Genomic DNA, 19,795 nt, shown 5'->3' with positions numbered 1-19,795 from the left:
TCAATCAATAGTCACAATCTTAAGCCAGTGTTTTGTGGTGTGATGCAGTGTTTCTCTATTGGTACTTGGGTAATCTGGACTCTGTGTTGTCTCTCTTGTGTGGATTATGCAGGGGCTTAAATGGGCACGTGGCTCACAGGTAATAAAAACCTCACGCTAATCAGGAGCTCCTATGAGAACCCTTTCGAAAAGGGACTGAGATTCTTTAATAAACACTAAAATTAATTCCAAAAATGGCTTAGGAGGTAATTGGGTTTTTCCCTCTGTTATTTTCCTTTTTTGGGGAAAAAATGAATCCAGGCTGACCATAGCATTTGCTGCTACCACTCACAGAAGTAGGAGGTCAGAGGCAGCTAAGTGTCGCCAGGGAGACGCCGCTGTGTGTCCGACATGACATCAGAATTAAGGTGCTGGATGGGATTCCAATGAAGTCTCTTAGCTCAAGATCTTAAAATATGGCTAAAATCAGCAGTGTGATACTTTTCAAAGATGTTACAGAGGGCCTTCTCTCCCTCACCAGCACAGTGAGTTTAATTTGGCAACCAGAGTACCCAGGGCTACCAGGCCTGGCCCGCAGCCCAGCTGGGCCTAAGGATCTACCCGGCCTGGACTCCTTTCTGGGGTCCCGGGAGATCTGACCTGCGGGGGATCTGGCTGTTTTCAAGATGCGATCAGCAGGAGGGGAAGCCAGGAGGGCCTGGGAGGGCCTGGGAGAGGGGCCAACCAAGCTAGAGAGCAGGGGGCCAGAGGGAAGGCGTGGCCGCCAGAGCCTCAGAACCCACAAGTGAGATCAGAGCCTGGGACAGAACCACGGGAAGAGTTATGGAGCTGTCCAGCCTGGGAACTGCTTTGCAAATTCATACTCTCTGGGGTGAGAACTGAACGCCCTTAGAACAGAAAAGGGTTGGACAGGCCCCAGGGGCTTCAGGAAAAGGACAGCGCGCACAAGTTTTCAACTTCCAGGAGGAACTTCCAGGGCCAGCTTTAAAGATGAAAAAGAAGGGGGTCATGATGGGCAGCAAGACGGCGTCTGCCAGTCGGGCCGTCCAGACAGTTGAGCCACATACACCATTAGTCAGGTTCCCTGACAGAAGAGACAGTCCTAAACCCAGTGTATCAGAGGCTCTGAGATCTGCAGGGATCCCACCTCACTCCTCTGTAATGTCACAGCAGTCTAAGGGAGTAGATCACCGGACTTGCTGGTGCAGCCAGCTCCACCAGACACTGCAGAAATAGTAAAAACGCTACCTTGGAAGTGCAGAAGGAAACTGACACCTCAAGAGGAAGCCGAGTTTCTCCAGCGTGAAGGTCCAGAATGATGACTGTGGCTGCCATTTGTTATCAGACAGAAGAATTATCTTTATAATGAAGGTCTTCCAAAATGACATGTGAGTAGGTATATAGTAAATAATCTTAATAAATATTCTACAAAAAGAAACAAATATATAGAAAATTTAGGTGAATACATGGATATTCTAATTTATGTGTCTTGGTCAGCTTCTCCACCTAATTGTTTATACACCTAATGCTTATTAAAGTATACATTTGGAAAAAAAATAAATAAAGATGAAAAAGAAGCAGGCCGAGCGCCCAGGCACAGGCATCAGCCCAGGGCTGCCTGGCCAGAAAAGCCCAGCCTCAAGCTCAGGAATAACGGGCTTCTGGGCTCCCGGGGGAACAGGACTGGGCTGGGCAGTCAGGGGTGCGGGGTGGGTGGTGGGGTGGGTGGGGAGGTGTGCACAGGAGCCAGGGTCCCTCGGCGCGGGGCACGGCCTGCAACACTCCAGCCCCTTTTACAGTCTCAACACAACCCTGATGGGAAAGGCAGCGAAGCCCAGAAACGAACGGAACAGTGTGCCGTGACACAGTAACCAGCTTCTAGAAGGACCCAACGGGAAGTCTGTCCAAGAGATGTCTATGTGTGCATGTGTGTGTGCAATACACATATTGTGTACACAGATGTACATACACAATATACCATAACGTTATCAGTCCACATATGCACACTGCGCATGTATCTTATAGAATATGTACACATTTACATAACTTGCATATGAATCATATATAATTGATCCCTAGGACTGGCCAGATAGCTCAGCGGATTAAAGTGCTTGCTTAGGCAGCCGCAGGGGCAGACTTCATTCCCAGGCCTGCCCCACCTGGGGGGCACGCTGAGCCGGCTATTGAGCCTGGGCGTAGTGGCACGTGCCTGTAATCCCAGCGCTTGGGAGGCTGAAAACAGGAGGATCACTACGAGTCTGATCTATGTAGTGAGACCCTGCAGACCCTGTACTAACCACATAAAAAAAAAAAAAAAATTCTCCCTGCCACATATAAAGTTGTCCTCCAGTATCCGCAGGGGCTCTGGTCCCAGGATCCCCTTGCACACCAGGACTCCCGACGCCCACAACTCTTGTACTAGACAGAGCCGTGCGCTTCCCTAAATAGGGAAGCTCCCACGCGCTTCCAGCAGCCTCCACCGCAGTCCTGGTACAACGCGGGGAGTCATTTTATTGCACTGTGTAGACAGTCGACAAGAGCTGAAGCCGGCCTGCGTTCAGCAGGCGCAGCTGTTTTTCTGAATATTTTCAAACTCAGGTTGGCTGAATTCGAGGATGTGGAATCTCTAGATTTGAAGGGTCTACCACACGCATGCACGCATGCGCCCACACACGCACGTGTGCGCACACATCAGCAGACCCTTCATGGAAGTGCTAGTCAAATTCTGAAAGAAATTAGGCCTAGAAGTCTGGCATGAGGTGGCAGATGCCTGCAGTCTCAGCTCCGTGGGAGGCTGAGGCAGGAGAATGGCTTGAGCCCAGGAGTCGGAGCCCAGCCTGGGAAAGACTTTCAAGGTGGGAGGGCCCTGTGCACGGCGGTCATTTCAGAGAAGGGCAAAACTCCTCTGCGCCTGGCTGATGAGTCCGCTGTGGGGTGGACGCCAGCACGCTGACGGTTGCTCCCTCCCGCGCGTTCTCTTCCCGATAGGGCACAGCCAGTTCACTGGCCCAGGGAGAATTGCAGGGTAAGAAAAAGGGGAAAAATAATCAGCAAACAAAGATTCCAAATTCTTGGCAGTAGTTCAAATGAGAGACAAAAATAGTTTCGCAGAGAGATATGAACTGGCAAAACAGGTTTTACACCAGCCTTCCCTAACCTGAAGGGGAGGAAAAAACTGGAGAGGAAGATTATTGTGTGATGACACAGCCTCTGTGACAGGGGCAGGAAGAACGGGGACCGGACAGCCCAGGCGGCTTAGGGTATGGGGTCCGCAGCGCTGCCACAGAGAGAGGCACTGAGGGATTCCCATGGGGCAGGCACGGGCAGCGGGGTGGAGATAAAGGTCCCCGTGGCACAGCTGAGGGAGCTCAGCTCACAGCAGGCAGCTGCAGGTATGCAATAGGCGGGCCCTGGCTACAGCCCTGTGTCCCCAGTTGGCTACGGCCCTGTGTCCCCAGTTGGCTACGGCCCTGTGTCCCCAGTCCCAGCGCTGCCCGGAGTTCCCCTGATGAGGATTCGAAGCAGAGGAGTGCCGCCTCAGCCTCCTGCCTGCCACACAGCGAGGTCTGAAAGCCACCGTTGGGGCTGGGGACAGGGCACCATTAATAGTCCTCAATTTTACCCAGAAGCAACTTCCAAAGTGCTAAACTGGATCAAGCTAGCTGGCTTGCGGCTGCCACTGGATTAAGCTTGTCTGCAGTCTGTCCAAATGGAGGGCTCAGATTTAGACTATAAAATATACGACAGGAAATAAAGAAAATGACAGTATGTGGCTGTGAAATTCACAGGCACTGCAAGACTGATTGATTTTCTAGGCGAATATTGGGTTAAGGTGAAATTCCATCTGAGCGGGACCTGCCGTCTGGCCGGCCATCTGGCCTTGCGCTGACTTGGGCTCAGAGGCCCAGCTCTCTGCCTGCCTCCTTCCCGCCCTCCTTCTTCCCTGCCTCTCTTGGGCTCTGGGGATCAGAACCAGAGCCTCCCCGGCACCGCAAGGGCTCCAGCGCCGAGCTCCCCAGAACCCCCTCATCTCAGGACCCTGAGGGTCATGCAGTGACATTTTCAGTTCCCTCCTGTCTACTTAGTAGCAGGACGGGCGGGTTTGTGCCAGAACTTTGTTGGAAAGACACACAGGTCAGAGCAGTTTCCCAGCACTGACCACTGCCAGAGGCCCTGCGGTGTCCCCAGAGGAGCTTTCGCCGTCATCTAGCACATCTTCCCTCAAAACGAGAAAGATGTTTGAATGCTAAACAAGAATGCACGAACAGTTTCACTGCAGCGCGACCCTAGCAAGCGGCCGAGCCTGCGCTCCTGCCTAGCAACGGGGCAGTCAGTGCTCATAAAAAGCCTGTTCGGAGGATCACGGCGTATCTGACCTTGAGAATTACGCACAGAAACTTTAAGGAACTCTGATGACAACAAAATGGAAACCCTGGGACACGAATGTCGTGCTCATACGTATAAGGTATGGTTGGAAAATATGGTATGTGTATCGAATTTTAAGTTTATTACAGTAAAGACATACTGGCATCAATTTCTCCAAAATACTCGCCCGTCCACACCCCCACACACACCCACACTCTTCACACACACTTACTCCACTGTTCCCGCCACTTTCGGAAGCTGCCATGGAGTCTCTTTCATCACTGCCTGTGTTGTGCTGGGTGGCTGCCCAGATGTCCTGAATTCATTCAAAGGGTTTCCCTTTCATGGCCATCTTGACCTTGGGGAAGAGTCAGAAGTCACGCGGGGTCCGATCAGGTAAATAAGCAGAGGAGGGTGCTCCACCATGTTTCTGTGTGACTGAAATCACCGTGAACATTTTGAATTGAATTCAAGACACCAAGGCAGCCACAGAAAGACACTCAGGAAAAGACTCCAGCGTGCTCTCGGAAGCGGCAACAGCTGTGGGATCAGTGTTCCAAGTAACGGAGTATGTTGAGTGTCTTCTACCAGAATAAACTTGTGATATTTTAAACAGTTACTGTATTTTTTCAATTATACCTTGTAAATATGATCAAGGTATGAATTTCTATCTTTTTCATTGCTTTTGCCATAGTCCATAGCTTGCGAAAACCAAGCACTTGCAAGGGCAGAGCCTCTTGCTGTCTGGTCTGAACAAAGAAACCTGATAACCACAATGAATTCCTGAAAATGACTATGGCCAGCACCAGCCTTCGTTTTCCTCCATGTAAATCCCACGACTCTCCTGAGATCCTGGGGGCAGGGGACACCTCCCCCTGAACCCTGTAGAGGTTGGGGTTGTTTCTAGAAGACACGGCAAAGGGCTGCTTCATCTTCACACATGGCATGTCGTCAAAGGCTCCTGGACCCAAATGAAACCTGGTGTTTACAGTGTCCCACTCAAAGGCCTGTCCCTCTTCTGCCTGCACTGTCTTGTGTTACAGGCCGTAAGGAAACACGTCTGTGGCAGTCCAACATGCTCCATGCACGAACAAAGGAGCAGAGGAAGCAGGCACGCCAGAGTGCCACAGACGCCCTGGGCACCCCAAGTCCTGAGCAAGCTGCAGGGTCAGGTTGGGGCACCAGCAGACGGATGGTGGCTGGGAGGGAGGGGTATGCTGAAAACAGAGTCTCCTAGATCCATCAGGGTAAGCGGATGTGAGTGTCCAACAGAAAACCTATTATTCACTGAACCACTTTGCTAGGAACTGCAGTGTATCCAGGCAAGCTACATAAAAGTGCTTTCAGGAAGCGTGACACTCACGAAACCACTGGAAACAGTAAGAGAGGACTGAATCTAGTCTGGTGCGTTCATGTTCAGTAATGATATGCAACACTGGCTAACGCTCTACGTCGGCAAAATGCCCGCTGGACACCTCAGCAATTCCGTGAGAAATCCTGTGGAGACTGTCATGATCACCTTTACAGACAAAGAACCGAAGGCTGAGTAGCATCTTTCACCATCCTGAAGCTGCTTTGCTGGTTAGGAGGAAAGGCTAGGATTTGAACTTGTGCATGGACAGCGCAGACAGTTTCTTCTCCCTATGGAAAGACAGCACTATGGGAGAATCAGGGAATTCAGTTGTAAGACAAAGGAAGCTACCAATAAACTTTCTAAGATATCTTACAGGAAGCCTGGAGCTCCTGAAGGGGTTGTCAGTCGTTTCGTGTGAATTCCATCATTGTACTAATTTATTTTGAAACTAAAAGGTAACTTGTCAACTTTATGGAAAAGAAACCCTAAAGAAAAGTGGAGCCATCCAAACAAACAAGTGATCTGTGAATGGCCTAACTCAACCATCTGCCAAATAAAGACGGAACTTCCCCAAATCTGGAGTCGACTCTTCTAGAGTGGCACCACCAAGCACCGAGTGCTGATGGCTTAGCAGATGTCCAAGGGAACTTCCCTAAAGGTTGCTTGGTAACCTTGGCAATGCGTGGACAACGTCCACACCCAAATAGAGTCCCTAGCCTGGCCACTGGGTAGAACAATCCCAAGGAGAGTCTTAACCTCCAAAGGGGTAGCTTTCCAGGATTTCTCTCCTAAACTAATATCTCTCTACATTAAAATAAAACAAAACACTCTGCTGGCAGCAACCCCACAGCCCTATCCACTCCTCATTCCTTTGTGTTCCAGATTGGACAGGTCCGCTTGAGTCTCTCCAACAAATCTCTCCAATCTATCTTCCTTTGTTTTGCTGGACACCTGGAGCCTCAGTCTACCATACAGTCACCTGACTGGTCTTCCAATCTCATCTCCTCCCCTTTTGATTCTTTGCACAAACCCTTGCAAGAGTTACTCTGCCAACACAACAGTCTTAGTGCGCTATTCACATGCTAAGGATCATCTAATGAAGCTGCTCCAGTTGTGGGGCAGGTGTTTCCAACTTCTTAGCCTGCATAAGAGTCCCTTAACAACTTAGCTTGTCTTTTCAAATTCTTCCCAGGCCCCTCTCCAATAAGATGTGGGGAGATTCATCCATGACAGAAATCTAATTGTGGATTCCACATGCAGATGGGAGAACAGAGTCAAGGGGAGGTAGATATGGCAGAAGTTTTAAAAAGAGAGCTTCATGGTTGGACCCTGCAACTCCAGTCATAAACCTACCACTGACTGATGGAACATCCCATGCACCACTAGAGACCTAAGTTCCCTTTATCTCCAAATAGGTTAATGGAAGCCTGGCCTCCGAAGCAAATCATAACACACAGGTATAAAACCCTTAACTGTCATAGTTCTCCTTTTTAGGTACACTATTTGATAGAAAGCACACTGTCAGAGAAGCCCTCTGTGCAAAACAAGTATGAGCCACGCACTGGTGCTCTAGGCAGGGTTGTGCCCTTCTTTCTCCTGGAGCTTTCCGAAGTGATAGTTGAGGAAGACACTGAAATGGGGTTATAGAGTCCAGAAACCCACCTGTGTACTCTCCAGCCATACCCAGGTTTCTGCCTTAGTGTTTAAGTACAGAACTTCATGATGTACCAAATATTAATATTTTATTCACTGTGCTTATACCTCTAAATAAGCTTGCAAATATAGAAATTTTCCCTGATCTTCAATATTTCTACAACTACCTGGCCTGACAGAAGACCCCTGAAGAACTTCAGTAGATGCCAAGGTTTGAGTCAGCTAGCAGGCCAGATTGTTAATCTTCATGATAAATGGCAAAACTGAAAACCATGCATTTCTGATTCCCCTTGACAATGGTGTATTTTTAAAGAAAAAAGGATCATACTTTGTAAACGGAAAAAAAAAAAAACTTTTATAACTTATTTTGTCACTACATAAAACAAAATGCAACTTAGCAGGATACCATGAGCACCTAAGTTAAAATTAGGCTTTGTGTGATTAAACATTTTAATTGCAATGTCAACACAGCTTTATTAGCCTTTATCAAAAATGTTTGGAGGGGCCAGGTTCAGTGGCATAAGTGAGTTCAATTTCTGGTGCCCCCCTCCAAAAAACAATTTAGAACCATAATGTTTTGGATTTAATTTTTTCCAGATTTTGGAATATTTATATCCACATAATAAAACATCCTGAGGATGGAACCCAAGTCTAAACAGGAAGTTCATCTTCCTTTCATACATACCTTATAGACCTAGCCTGAGGGTAGTTTAGACCATTTTAGTGAGCCTGCATTTTGACTGGGAAAGGTCACATGAATTTAAATTTGGAATTTTCTACTTGTAGTGTCCTGTTGATGCTCATTTCTGGGGTTCGGAGCATTTTGGAGCTTGACTTTTCAGCTGAAGGCTGTGTCCAGGAGCCCTACAGAGAGAACACAGAGGCCAGATCCCACTGGGGTCAGGACTCCTGTGGTGAGGGCGAGCGAGGAGGGGCACCAGGCTCTCTCCTCCTGTGGTGCCCCTCCTCAGCAGCAACGCCACTTGGATTCACACAGTAAGTGCCCAGAGTCTTGGGCAACGCCCCCAAAGGGAGGAAAGGCAAAAGGATGGCCTGTGAAAGGCCAGGCTGGACTTCCAGCGGGAGGACAGGCAGGACCCTGGCGCAGAGAGGTGCAGGCTGCACAGCCAGGGAGACCAGGCCTGGCTTGCGAGGTCACGCTGCTGCGGTTGCCTGCAATGTGGGGAGCGCTATCACAGAGCCTCTTCTTGGGCTGGAGGAAGGCGGCCCGCACTGTGGAAGCCCCTGAGGTTTTCTCAGCCAGGTGTCATGAGCGCAGGCCTCGGTAGAGAAGATTTACAAGCAGTTTGTACACCTGGGGATCTTCCTCCTCTCCGATCATCTTTCCAGTGAGTCTAGTAGGCCACTATGATGACGATGCCAAAACCAAGAAATCGCAGCAAGCAGAGCTCCTGGACTGCAAACAGCCAGGAGAAATTTAATAGGAATGAGTATGAAGTCCAGGGATGGCGGCTGTGCACGTGCAGGCACCTGCTTCCCGGCTGGGTGCAGCACGTGGACAGAGAGCAGGGCTTCGGCCCTCAGAAGCCGACAGCAAGGCGGGAGGGCGCCAGGTAAGTGAAATGGATCTTCAGCGGAGGACAAGTCTGTCAGCGTCCCAGACGGAAGGGGAGGCCTGGTCCGTACTCCCGAGACCCGAAATCCAGCCCCACGAACGTCGACAGGCCTGACTGCGAAAGACAGCTAGCGAGGGACCCGCCCGGGCCGGGTCACACTGCCAGGGCGGCGAGTGCCGGGTAAATTTAGATCCCTGAAGAGCTGTCTTGGAGAAGGGACAGCTGCGCAGACACCTGTTGAAGTCAGAAGCAGCACGAGGCCAGCCGAGGCAAGGCACCCGACAGGCAGCTCTCCTCAGTTCGCGAAGGGGGCTGTGGCTGGGGGAAGGGCACAGGCGCAGTGCGGGGGGTGTCCACAGAGAGCCGGCCAAGGGCCTTCGCGAGGCTGGGGTGGGAGGGGTGGGGAGGCTGCGGCGGCAGGGGCAGGCGCGGCAGAGCCGGACTTCACAGAGGGGTCGGCTGACAAATGCAGAGGGTGCCAGGACAGTCCACGGCAGGTCTTCTTCGGACCCCAGAATGGAAGCAGGTTACTGGGATGAACCACGATGGGCTTGGGGCACGATTCTCTGCAACAAACTCCTTCTCAAAACGTGATTCCGTTCTCTTCTCCCAACGGCACCTTCTCCTCCCCCAAAACAACAGAGCCCAGGATATAGCACAGCAGCACAAGAGCCTGCCTGGCAAGTGGAAGGTCCTGAGTTTGATTCCCCGACCCAAAACAACACCACCTCCCGCACAGAGACCCCAAGGTTTCCGTCGGTGGGGAAGAGGAGCAGATGGAATTTAAAATGAACTCAGGGGCCAGGCATGTAGCTTAGTGGCAGAGTCCATGCCTGAGACCCTGCGCTCCATTCCATGTACCTCTGCAAGAAGACTGGAAACAGAGTCCAAGAAGAGCACCCCCCGCACATTGTTCAAAGCTCCGAAGCCCCTCCCACCACGACCTCATCTAGAGGTTTCTACTCTGGCCTGAAAGGCACAGACAGAATGCAAATTCATCATCCATACAGCCATGTGTGGGCAAAAGGACTGAGAGTCACACGAGCTTGGTCTCTGCTTCTTGCCTGGACACCAAACTGTATGAACCTGGGCCACACAGGGCCCCTCACTGCGCCTCAATTTCCTCACTTGCAAGCTGTAGAAAATCCTGCAGGTGTGGGGTTTGTGTGAAGACTTAGTGAAACTGCGGCTGAATGTGCCTGGGCACTGACGGTTCCGGCTGAGTGGGAGCACCTCCTCTGTGTACCTGGAGGAAGCCTGCATCCATGACCGACCCCCATGTGCACCTTCCCAGATTAGGGTAAGAAACAGGACTGAGAGCACAGCCCTAGGGACGGCACGCAGTGTGTGAGCAGCCGCATGTGTTCAGTGGTTTCAAACTCGAGTGCACTAGGTGTCTTAAAAAATAAAAAAACGTACAGAAGGCCAGAATTTGAAAGGAACACAAAAACTAGATATGTAGCCCAGTGTAGAGACCCTGAGCTCCATCTCCTGCACCATAAAGCAAATAAACAGGAAGGAGCTGGGCACAAGGGCTCCGGAGGTATCGTGGGCTGCGGTCCGGAGCCTTCTTGGAGTCTTCCCTTTTTTCCACCCCTCCCTCTGCATCTCTGACTCCAGTACTTCCGAGAGCCATGTCTGAAACCCCTGTGCCAAGATGTCTATCCGCACGACCCCTTCTCCTCCTGCCCTGCAATACCACCCCTACCACATCCACAAAATCCTGCACATCTCCAGCCACGGAGGTCTTGGTGCCTCGGGCAACTGGAAAACCTTGAATAAAAGACATTTGTCAAAAATACCCGACAGGCTTCCCAGTATTGATATCTGCTCTCTTTTATCCCAAAGATTCAAAAGCTGTTTAGAAGGGATTAAGGTTTATACTGGTAAAGATACTACCCATGAACTTCTCCAATCAAAGAACAAAGAGTGTTTTAGGGTTTTTCCAGAGGCTTCCAGAGGTAGATTATATGATAAGCCCTGTATCTTCATAGAATTCATATCTACTGAATAATTCACAGTTGCCAAAGCATGACATGAAGACTGCAATATGCAATGTAGTATGTGTAATATGCAATTAAGATGATAGAAGAATCTTTGAGCATGAACTCATGGCTTCGCTGTATTTCTACTCTTCCTTCCTGACCAGCCCACCCAGCACACTCAGAGTTGCTGCAGGCCAACACAAGGGGCTTCTGGACAAGACCCTAGCTGGTGGCGTCTACCACTTCCCTCTGTCCCTTCCCGGCTCATGGAGGCTGGGTTTGGAAGAAAACCCAAGGCCACAGCCTCTCTGTCACCATGCACCTAGTCTGCAAGATACAGATGGCCAATGCCACTCTCATGTACCAAGTACAGAAGTGAGACACTTTCCAGTGATCTTGCAAAGCAAAACAATGGAGGGCTCGCATCTGAAAGAGTGATTTTCACACAGCATCAAGTCGGGTTCTGGGGAAGAGGCTAGCTGGTGCGGTCCGGAGCCCAGAGTAAAACACCCTTACCTGCCTGACCCTGGCTTCACCGTGTGCATTCACTCACAAGGAAAAGCTGAAATCTTTATGTTCCTTCAATCAAGTGGAGAGTTGTTCACGCTAATCTTCACTACAGAGACCACTTTCTGTTGACTCTGCTCAGTTTCAAAGTTTGAAAGCCTGTCTCTGAGCAGCCACTCCAGTCACTTAGTACTGTGTCCTCTAATCAGCTGTCCCCTTCTTCTGCATGGACCTCCTCACCCATCAGTGTTCCACAGCGTCCCTAGGAAACAACACACTTTCTCAGTCTCACTTTCCTTCCATGTAGATGTGCACTGGGGGGACTGTCTGAGGTGTGAGCTTGCCTGGTCCCGGCTAGGACTGGATGCCTTTGGGGACAGCCCTGGGCTGCTCCTGGAGTCACAGTGTCCTTCTTCTGTGAACTATTCACCCTCCGCTGTGTTTGCGTCAGCTGAGCTGCTTCAAAACCCCACCTCCGGGTGGGAAGCAGGCACTGAAGCACATTCCTCACTTTGCTGGCCAGGAGTGGGAGGCGCCTTCTTGGTAGCGCTTTGCCTTTTTGCTTCTTACCCTGAGAAACTGATTTGTTCACCTCCTAGGGCAGTGTGCATTCCGGCAAGACCCGCTGCCGGCCTGACAGCCCCTTCCCTTCTGGTGTCTGTTGTCTTCACAGGAAACGGCTCTGCGGCTCGCTGTTTTCTCTCTGATGTTCTGCTTTAAGATCACAAAAATATAGGCCTTTGTTTATATTTCCAAATCTAAACAAAAGGAGGCTTATCTGGCGGAGCTTGTTCCCGATTAGCCCTCTGACTACTCAGTTAATCCCCCAGCTCAGAGTTTAATGTGGCCTCGTAAAATGTGTCTGCAAAGGAGGCACACAGGGCGAGGGCAGGGAGGCAGGGAGGGCAGAGACTACCCTGGGGCTGAAAAAAACTCTGGAACCAGGGGCTGTCCCACAAATTCTAATCCTAACGCAAATGCACTATTACTTAGGAGCTTCAAGGAAAGCCCCCCGGCGAGCCGTAACCCTCCAGATGTGCCTTTATGTTCACGTGGGTGTGCCAGGGGTAGCTAAAATGTGGCACCGCGGGCAGAGGGATCCCGCCATGGCCTTCTTGGTTTGTCTACACCACCTGAAACCCCAGGTGGACCCACAAGGGAAAAGCTCATTCCCACCCTCCAAACACTACACAAACAAGCAGTGTCACCAAGACAGACTTGGGTCAAAGTATACTTTACTTTTTGGTTACAAAACACACTAGTAGAGCAACCTATGAGCAGCAAGGAGCCCACACAGGCAGTTTGGCAAGCAGAAAGATAAGACTACTTAAGGAAAAAGAATCCGTGACACTCCGAAGCAGATGAGCCCAATCTAACCAACAGGAAAAGAAATCCACAGGAAGAGCAGCAATCCCTCCCCAGGGCTCCTGCCTCTTGCCCACAGCTCTCATAAAGGATGGGACCCAGAACAAAAAAACAAGTTCAACTCACCAGGCCACTGACCAGGGCCACATGATTACAGAGCTCTGAAAATTCCGGGAGGGTCTCCACGGAGGCCTTGTGTCTTACATGCTGGTCCCAGGCTCTGGTAGACTTGTCCAGGGGGCTCGGCACCCAGTGTAGGGTGCAGAGGGAGGAGCAGGCTGGGGCTGGGAAAGATCCGTGACAGGGACCCATGCAGGCCCACAAGCCCAGGACAGAGCTCCCAACAGAGCTACTAAAAAGCACTTTTGCAGCCATTTGTTCCCTTTCCAGTCTGCAGAAAGAAGTCAATGACTTGGGCAGAGGTCAGAGTCTTACCTTTGCAGGAGGGGGTTAAAAGCACCCAGGAGTAAATTCTTAAGCAAATGGCACGGAGAATTCCTGCCAAGGTGTCCCCTCCTGGCCCGATGGCTGGGAGCCCATCCCTAACACCCACCTCCCCAAGCGACAGGACTGAAGGAATTCCCAGGGAACAGGGGTATTTGAAGAGGTGGTGGCTGCAGGCAAATGCTTCCTGTTTGTGGCGAGGCTCGAGGCTCAGCGCCAGGCCCCATCCCGTTCTTCAGGAAGGCTGCAGAGCCCATCAGCTGGAAGGGGCTGAGACCTGGGAAGCCACGCCGCCCTCACCACTTCCCCTCCCTTGCTTCCTCCACCATGCCCATGGGGAGCTTCACTGACAGGGCTTTACAAGTCAAATGCAGATGTGGGTCTGTTGTGATCCAGTATTTGTATTTCTGAGCTTCAACGTGAACATAGACAGGAGAGGACTCCTAAGTGCTCATAGACATGAGTGAACCACAGGTAAGGTCTCAGCAGCCAGCTCTGGAGACTTTGGGTGCCCACACTTCGCTGTCTGCCTCCAATGTTTTCATCTGAATCAACAGAACCGACGCTACGTCCTTTACAGAGCCTCTGTGAGAATCGCAGAGATACATGTAAGAGAACCAAGTTCTGCACGAAAGTCAGGTGGGAAAAAGACCTTGTGTTTGGCACGCACGGGCTCCCGGCCTCCGTTCCTCACCAAAAGCACATCACGTTCACATGGCGTCACAGTGCCACACTTCCCAAGTGCTGCTCACAACCAACAGATACTTGGCACAGACGAGAGCAAGTGGTTTCCTCGTCAAAGCTGCACTCTTGAGAGCTGGGGGTGCGCTCAGCAGTTGGTCACTTGCCTGGCTCCGTGAGGTCCAGGATTCGACCCCAGCACACACACAAATCTGACAGTGCATGCATCTCTGTGTGCGTGTACTCTCTGAGCTCCTGGACTTCAACACCTGGTCGTGGCATGGGCAGCAACACCACTTGTCATGCCGAGTCCCCATTTCCAGTCCCAAGAAGTGTCCCTGTGTACATTAACATGCAATCAATAATGAAAGGATGGGCAGGCTCATAATTCCCAACAAAATGAAGAACAATGTTATGCAGACAACAGCCCTAGAATAACTATGGACTGAGCATCTTTTATTAAAAATCCCAAGTCTGAAATAATAAAAAAAATGAACCTTTTCAAGCACTACTAGAATCTCCATTTCTGATCTTGGACTTTCAAACTGCAAATGCTGCACTGGTAAAGTTTCACACATAGTCCAAAACTCTGAAAAGCATCTAAAACTGAAACACTTCAAGCTCCAAGTGTTTCAGATAAGGGATGCTCATTCACACACTGGATGAGTGAATGAATATGACACTTCTTCAATAGAGAAATATTCCAGGAAAAACGCAGTGTGTTAAAAATTGAGGACATTAAATCCCCAGTTCCGAAAAAAAAAAAAAAAACTAAAAAAATTGAGGACAAGTTTGAGTTCCTAAAACTTGATAGACAAGCTGTGTGTGTGCCACAGGAGGGCAACTGCAGCACTTGGGATGCTGAGGCAGGAAGATCATCTTGAGTTTGCCTCGCTGTCAGCCTGGGTGGACAGCAGGTGCAAGGCCTGGGTGAACGATACCTGTAGACCCTGTTTTAAAAACAGCACACATAGAAAACCAGAAGAAAAAGGCCTAGATGCTCTATGGGATCACCCTGTGCAAATACCTTATTAAGTAGTTAATGCACACAGAAATCTTGTACAGAATGAATATTAAGTACAATATTTAATAGGAATTAACTTGCTAAAATATCTTTAGCTTAGTTTAGAGCATCTCTAACATCCTGCTTTAAGCCCACATCTGTCAGACATGGAAACCCTATTCCATGGCCCTTGTCCTCCCAAGCAGCAGGGGACTCACTGATTGCTTTTTAAGCTCATTAACAGACAAGAAGAATAAAGATGGGTGCTCCCCTGTGGCTCCTGCCAGCCAATGCCAAAGTTTAATATAAAATAACAGGGTGCTGGGAGGCAGGATGCCCTCCAAGGTCCAGTAAAACACAGTATGGGGTGCTCATGTTGCTGCACAAATTTAGTTCAGGGCTTAATCTACTATGTGCGGAACAAAGTGACTTTTGAAGATATTTGTTCATTTGATAAGATTACCAAGAGAGGAAACAATCCTCGCATCTTAAAAGATCTTCTGAACATACTGCCATCTTACTTCTGAGTCTATTTCTCTCTTTCACTACGTCCCTCCCTCTCTCCCTCTATCCTTAAGAAATAGAAACCTCCACATTTTCTTTTCTTCCTTCCCCTTTTTTGACTCTCACTTTTAAGATAGAACAAGGACCAGCCTACTAAAAGCTTCCTTGTAAGTATTAATAATGGAAATGAAAGATTTAAAATTGCTCACTCTGCAATCCTCTTAGTTACAAAATAGAGAAGTGCTTCACATGTCTGGGAAACAGTGAATGTTCTATTGATCTTGGCCAATGAAAAGGAATCTCTGAAGAGGGGAGCAGCGGTCACATAAAAACAGAATCAGCTGGAGTGCAGGCGTAGCTCAGCGGCAGCCCTTCGCCTGCATGGGAGTGGTCCTGAACTTGATCCCCAGCACTGCAAATATGAAACAAAACAACACTGACTGCCTAACAGCTGTCATTGTCTTCGTGCTTCTCTGGATTCCAAGCTTCAGAGCCGGCACGTGGATGCAACACATCTTAATTCCTTCTCTGAAACCATCTCGGCCCTCCCTCTCCCCTCCATCCCTTGATCCCTTCCCTGTCTGACCAAGATTTCTCTCTCCCTGCTTCCCAGCATGCCTGAATGGCTCCTAAGAGATAGGAAGGTTACCTCTTTTATTTATCTTCTATTTTATTCTTTATTTATACTTTGGATTTCTCAAGAAATCACATGATACTTAAGCTGCTGATTCTGATTTACTTCACTTGACATTGTGGTCTCAAGGCGCATCCACTTTCCTACAAGAGACTCCCTCAGCCTTCTTTAGGGCAGAGCGCGCCTCTGCCCTGCACAGACACCACGTTTTCTTTATCCACTTACCTGCTGATGGACGCAGGCTACTACTTCAAGATTTAGCTCCTACTTTTTTTTTTTAATGTATTTAGTACAGGGTCTCCATGCAGCTCAGACTTGCAGTGATCCTCCTGTCTTCAGCCTCCCCAGTGCTAGGGTTACAGGCGTGTGCCACCACACCCGGACTCCGTGGCCGGCTCAGTGCACACAGGGGCAGGGCCAGCCCAACATGTGGTTCTGGGGATCAAATCCCGGTCCCTGGGCTTGCCTAAGCAGGCACTTAGTCCACTAAGCTATCTCACCGACCCTTTAGCTGCTATGAATTGTGCTGCTATTAACTGTGATGCTATGAATAAAGAGGATTAGAAGGAATTAAGATACGCTACGTCCATGCAGCACTCCCCATGGGAATATAAGCACAGCAAATGTACTAATATGTACACATGTACTAATATGCACTGCAAACATGTACTAATATGTACACATGTACTAATATGTACTGCAAACATGTACTAATCAGGAATGTTTCAGAGCCTGGAACCAGGACACTCCCCACATTCCTCCTCAGCTGCCAGTGCTTGGAGCATTTTTAAACTGAATAATTAACGAGTCTAAAGAATCTTGGAACGACTTTCAGGAGGCAGGCTTTCTCCCTTTACACTTAATGCCTGCCTGACCAGTGCCATTCTACTACAGCGTTTTCACGTGGGGCTCCCTGCCTCCCAGAGCAGGGCCATTTGCTCCCGGGACGCAGGGACTGACAGGCTTGCTGGCCATGGCATCCCTACTGTAAAAGCCCTGACACCTGCCCTGGGATGCTGGGGTCCCTGCCGGCCAGTTCGTGTTCTGTTGCTCTATTACTGTGGCTGTAACAGGCTTCCTCATAACAGGACTCTGTGTCTTTGCACAGTGTTTGGTTGGCAAACAGAAAGAAAACTTCAAGTTCCCGATCGCAGGAGCTTGTGCTATCTCTGTCATTATTTGAACCCCCATATCTTACTTCCAATAAAATTTATCTAACAATAGCTAATTGTTCAGCATTGCTGACAGTTGCTAATAAACATCTGTTACAGAACACATAAAATTCAACCTTGTAGGAGATGATAATTTATACATATGATTTACAGGAACAAATACCACAGAACACGTTATCCCGAAATCTGAGTTAGCAGATATAACACTCATAATAGAATAAAAGTCATTTTTTCCTTGTTGTCATTTGTGGTTTATGGAAGGACAGGGATCAGCTGATTTCAGCAAGGACAACTTGTGAGGAAAAACACAAGAAAAAGTTACAGGGTAAAATTAATTCTTTTGATAAAAAGTGTTTTGTTCATTGTTGGTTATTTTGTTCTGTTTCATTTTCTTTTATTTTCAGTACTGGGGATTGAACCCAACCAGGGCCTCAGCACTGAGCCACACTCGCCCTTCTAAAAAATATTTTTATTTTTGAGACAAGGTCTCACCAAGTTGCCCAGGTTAGGCTTGAACTTGTGATTCCTCCTGCCTCTGCCTCCCCTAGTGCTGAGATTACTGGTGTGTACCACCAGCTGGCCAGTAAAGAAGTGTTTTGGTTGCACACGAATCCCAGAGCTAGCTCTTTCTCTGGCGAGTAATACAGAGGACACCAGTCCTTGCCCCTCCTCCTCTGGACAAGGCTCCGTGTACAGGGCTACTACTCCCAGTCCTTCCCAACACTGGTAAGACAAGCACAGAGACAGCTCCAGCACCAAGACAGCACGGGAGGAAGGGGAAACGCGGGCTGAGGCTCCGACTGCAGGCCCTGAACTGTGAAGGACACAGATTCACATCCTGTTTTGTCCCTTCTGAACAGTGAGATCACAGGCAAAAAGTCCCCCAGCCCGCTGAGTGATGCCCACCGCAGTAGGTCATGAGAGAGACAAAAAGAGTGAATCGAAACTCCTTAGTGGAGCACCTGGCTCTTGGACGTTCTTTGTGGCACCTCTGTGCAGAAGCGAAGATTAAGAAGACACATCAAGGGACACGCACAGTCAGATGGGAAAGAAATCCTTCTCACTGTGAAATAAGGGGGATGCAGCTTCCAGCCCAGGACACTTGGAGTGGACAAGCTCTCTACTCCCCATTGCCCATGTGTGAAAAACGACATGGAAAAAGGCTCAGGAAAGGGTAGGTGCCACAAAGCCACAGGGTCGCACAGCTGCCACTCTCCTGCTCCCCAATTCCAAGCTTAATCTCAAGCTGAGTCAATGACCCCGTTGTCTGTTCTCTTGCTCCCTCAAAACTGCTTCTCTCTTGGTGCCAAAGAAGGTCTCGGAAGCTACCTCCACCTCTAGGAGGAAAGGCTCAGGCTTCCAGAGAGCCGCAGCTGTGTGTGGCAAGGTTGGGTGTCCCGTGGGGCACGTGCTCCTGGCTATCCGGCAACAGCCAGCACAAGGCACGATCCCTGAGAGAGGGGACAGCTGCGTCACGCTGGCCCCTGCAGGTGTACAGTGCAGTGAGCAGAAACCTGCAACACCGCTCCCAAGCCAAGGGGATACAGGACCAAGTTCAGGGAGTCTCACAGATGGGGTCTGCTAGGAAAAGTACCAGACAGGAAGGAGCCATGCAGAAGAAGACCGCAAGAAACACACCGAGGTTCTGCTGAATGTGTTGCTGAATATTATAAACATTGATTTTATTTTTATTTATTTTTTGTATTTTAGCAGAGAGCCTATAGGGTGTTCAGGGTCTCACTACTAGATCGGACTCGTAGTGATCCACCTGCTTACAGCCTCCCAAGAGCTGGGATTACAGGCGCGCGCCACCATGCCATCTCAATTGCTGTCTCAGTGCACCCTGGGGGTGGGGCTGGCACAGCAGGCCCAGGCATTGAACCCCTGGCCCCTGTGCCTGCTTGCAGGCGTTTTAATCCACTGAGCTACGTGGCTGGCCCTGTTGCTGAATATTATATTGCCCTGCGCAGGGTCTACTTCACAGCGCTGGGCAAAACTAAATGTGGATTTAGAAGCTAAGCAATTCCCCATACTCCCAAGAGACTCAGACATCTAAGCAGTTGTAATAGAAAGTCTTGTGGAGAGCCTGGGGCTTTGGTTCAGGACTCGGAGCTAAGGCACTCCCTGAAAGCTATTCTAGGCCAGCCCACCAACACTGAGAAAGAAACTGAACAGCACCCTGCACTGGCCTCGCACCAAACACTGCTACCTATAAGGAGAAAGTCTGAAATGATGAATATACAAGATGAGATTGATATAGTTCATTAATTACAAAAATAAAGATAAAAAATGTGAAGCCACCACACCAGAGAATACCCAAACTGAAACTCACAAAGAAGAAAACAATTGAAAAAATAGAACACAACCCAGTGACTTGAGGGACAGCCATCGCCAGGGTCCTGGGATGGGGACAGGGGTGAAGCAGATCACAACAAACAGTGACTGAAATTGTTTCCAAATCTGTTGAAAACTGTAAGTCACAGATTCAAGAAACTCAGAGAGTTCCAAAAATTGTGACACAGGGTGGGGGATGGGGGTCAGTGGACAAAAG

At 49.5% G+C, this 19,795-nt stretch overlaps 1 protein-coding gene and 1 pseudogene across 3 annotated transcripts in view; one reads left to right on the top strand and one right to left on the bottom strand.

Moving 5' to 3' along the window:
• The window catches only part of Arhgap28 (Rho GTPase activating protein 28), a 183,296-nt gene that overhangs the window by 121,820 nt on the left and 41,681 nt on the right, over positions 1-19,795 (bottom strand). The window contains exons 1-2 of one of the 3 annotated variants that reach the window (XM_023720359.1): positions 11,718-11,830; positions 11,451-11,673 (exon numbers count right to left, since the gene is read on the bottom strand). The exons of 1 other annotated variant lie outside the window; for it this stretch is intronic. In XM_023720359.1, the coding sequence (XP_023576127.1) occupies positions 11,451-11,479 (29 nt within the window). In that variant the 5' untranslated portion in view covers positions 11,480-11,673; positions 11,718-11,830. Of the gene's footprint in view, positions 1-11,450; positions 11,831-19,795 lie in introns of those variants that run through there. One more of the 3 variants, XM_023720358.1, reaches the window with a different exon arrangement.
• Positions 1,009-1,319, top strand: LOC101586401 (annotated as a pseudogene).

This window comes from Octodon degus, unplaced genomic scaffold (genome assembly GCF_000260255.1).
Source record: "Octodon degus isolate 3935 unplaced genomic scaffold, OctDeg1.0 scaffold00075, whole genome shotgun sequence".
NCBI lineage: Eukaryota > Metazoa > Chordata > Mammalia > Rodentia > Octodontidae > Octodon > Octodon degus.
Note: the sequence above shows the minus strand (reverse complement) of the source record. Positions and strands in the feature narration are given on the sequence as shown.